The sequence below is a fragment of the Solanum pennellii genome, chromosome 7 (assembly GCF_001406875.1).
Source record: "Solanum pennellii chromosome 7, SPENNV200".
Lineage (NCBI taxonomy): Eukaryota > Viridiplantae > Streptophyta > Magnoliopsida > Solanales > Solanaceae > Solanum > Solanum pennellii.
In genome coordinates, this window is record NC_028643.1 from 63,545,962 (window position 1) to 63,548,316 (window position 2,355).

At 33.5% G+C, this 2,355-nt stretch overlaps 1 protein-coding gene across 1 annotated transcript; it reads left to right on the top strand.

Annotated features, from left to right (window-relative positions):
- Positions 1–464: 464 nt before the first annotated feature.
- On the top strand, positions 465–2,030 carry LOC107025148. The gene is made up of 4 exons (XM_027918366.1): positions 465–554; positions 649–756; positions 1,031–1,217; positions 1,981–2,030. The coding sequence occupies exons 1-4, from the start codon at positions 465–467 to the stop codon at positions 2,028–2,030; spliced, it is 435 nt and encodes a 144-aa protein (XP_027774167.1).
- Positions 2,031–2,355: the final 325 nt, after the last annotated feature.

Genomic DNA, 2,355 nt, shown 5'->3' on the forward strand with positions numbered 1-2,355 from the left:
ATAACCTTCTCTCTGACTGCTACAAAAGTAAATCAAAACGTATAGTAACCATCTGAATAGTATAAGTACTAAAGTATCTGGATAAACTGCCAACACTGACTGCTATGACATAATTGTCCATAGTGTCATATCGGTGTTGCTGACATAATAGTATTGATTCTGCTTTACCTGAAGCTTGGTTGTTACTTTGGTGTCTAAAGTAGTGTGATAATAGTATATATTCTGCTTTATTTTTTCTTTTACTCTCTTCTCTATTGTAATATTTTGCAGCTTCATTTATTGTGATAGTCACATGCATTTTACAAGACACCTGAACACTATATAATGACTGATATTGACAGATTGTTATAAAGGAAAAATGGACAGTTATAAAAGAAAGACAAACTAATATTGACCTCGTCTAGTACACTATATAACACTAATATACCTTCGATTAACATTACTGATTCATTTCATTGCAGAAAATGTCTGAAACAAATGCAAAGAATCGAAAAAAACTGATGAATCCACATACTGCTGGCAAAAAGAGTTTCGCTTTAGTTCGTAATAAGCTGGTGAGTTCTCTTATATATTATTTTTAATGAAATTTTCTTTTGGATCTCTTCCAGTGTGAGTTTATTTTTTTTATATATATTTCAATTTGACTAGGAGAAAGATAAGGAGACAGTATCATCTAAGGATCTCTTTGTGGTTACAAGAACAAGAAAACCTAGGCGTTTGTTCAAGGCCTCAAATGAAGATACTACTAGTAAAATTGTATGTGCCTGTCTATTTTAATTTTTTTTGTTGAGATCAATTATTTATTTCATAAGATTGTGTTTGTTGGATATGCTTTGGTAGGCTGAAATGGAGGAAATTGAAAAACAAATAAGCATAAATGGTGAGTATGTTGATGCATTTTCAAGCGTCATGGGTCCTGAACATCCGGGACGGCTAAGACTATATGGCGCAGGAGTTACAAAGACTACTTTGAAAAAAAAAGTTGGCAATTCGGAATCATCTTTTAAGTGCAACAACTGATGGAATGCAGCAAATCCTAGAGAGGATGCAGAAAATGGAGAAACAAATGGAGGAACAAAAGAAAATTGTGCGACAAGAAGTTATTGCAAATGTTATTGCACAACTTAAGCATGCGGGATTAATTGATTCTAACATATTGGCAGCATTGTCGACTCCTTCACCAAGAGAATCTACTTCTGTTCAAGGGGCTAAACAAGGTTGGTGCCGCTAATTCTATGTTTTGATTGGTATTTGTTGTTGCTACTTGCTATAGGATTAGAATGGAATAGTATGCTATTGATATAAGGAAGTTGGGGAAAGTTAGGCAGATGATCAGTAAATGCCTGATTCATGAGTTTAATGTCTGAGTTGCTGCTTGTTCTCTGATAGTTTAATGTCTGAGTTGCTGCTTGTAGTCTGGTTCATGAGTTTTCTGGTGCTGCTTGTAGCCTAGTAGAGGACTAGTTGTTAGATTCATGATTTTTTTGATACTTGCTGCTTGTAGTCTGGTTTCTTCTGGTTTCTTATTTATGTTAATTAAACATGTCTCTTGTAGCATGATAGTGTTTTTTCTACTACTTGTAGTCTGGACTCTTGTTTTTGCTGCTGGTCTATCTTGTTTCTACAGCTGCTCTCTTGTTTCTGCTGCTGGTCTATCTTGTTTCTGCAGCTGCTCTCTTGTTTCTGCTGCTGGTTTCTTGTAGCATTATATATAGTGTTGAATCCTAGCTTCACGATTATGTTTAGTAAAGCCAACGTAGTAGCTAATTACTGCATGTAGTCTGGTATCTTGTTTCTGCTGCTGCTTGTAGAAGTTTGAATGCAGCTAGCAGTTAAATGTTATTGGCATGTACTTGATTTCTAAGTTTTAGGGTTGAACAATTCTAAAAGCTAATGCATGGTTGTAACTACATGTATACTTGTTAATTTCCAAGATTTGAGGTTTGCTAAATTATTTAAATTTTTTTTGATTGTATGTAGGTGACGAAATCGAAGAAGGCGATGAAAGCAATAGTGAAGACTTGACATAGGAGCTGAAGTATATATTGATGTAAACTTTATTGATGTTCTAGAAATCATATATTTTTGAAGATTGAAAATTCTATGGCATGTGTTTCACCTTTTTTGAATGCTATAAAAAGATTTGTATATTTTGCTTTAATTGATATTAGAATCACGGATCTTGAATTCTAATTAAGGTAATGACCATTTATTCTCGTTAACGATTTATGTGTATTTTTATGTTATAAAATCTATTCTCATGAATGATTTAGTATATAGCAGGTATATATAGCTTACTAATATTGCATTAGAATTGTTGCAAATAGCAGGTAATAACCGTTGCAATAGGCATTA

Excerpts from the sequence above, each read along its gene's own strand:
- LOC107025148 (XM_027918366.1), top strand. The coding sequence starts at position 465 with ATGTCTGAAACAAATGCAAAGAATCGAAAAAAACTGATGAATCCACAT. Across the intron at positions 555-648 it reads CTTTAGTTCGTAATAAGCTG|GAGAAAGATAAGGAGACAGT; the intron begins GTGAGTTCTCTT and ends CAATTTGACTAG. Across the intron at positions 757-1,030 it reads AAGATACTACTAGTAAAATT|CAAATCCTAGAGAGGATGCA; the intron begins GTATGTGCCTGT and ends GATGGAATGCAG.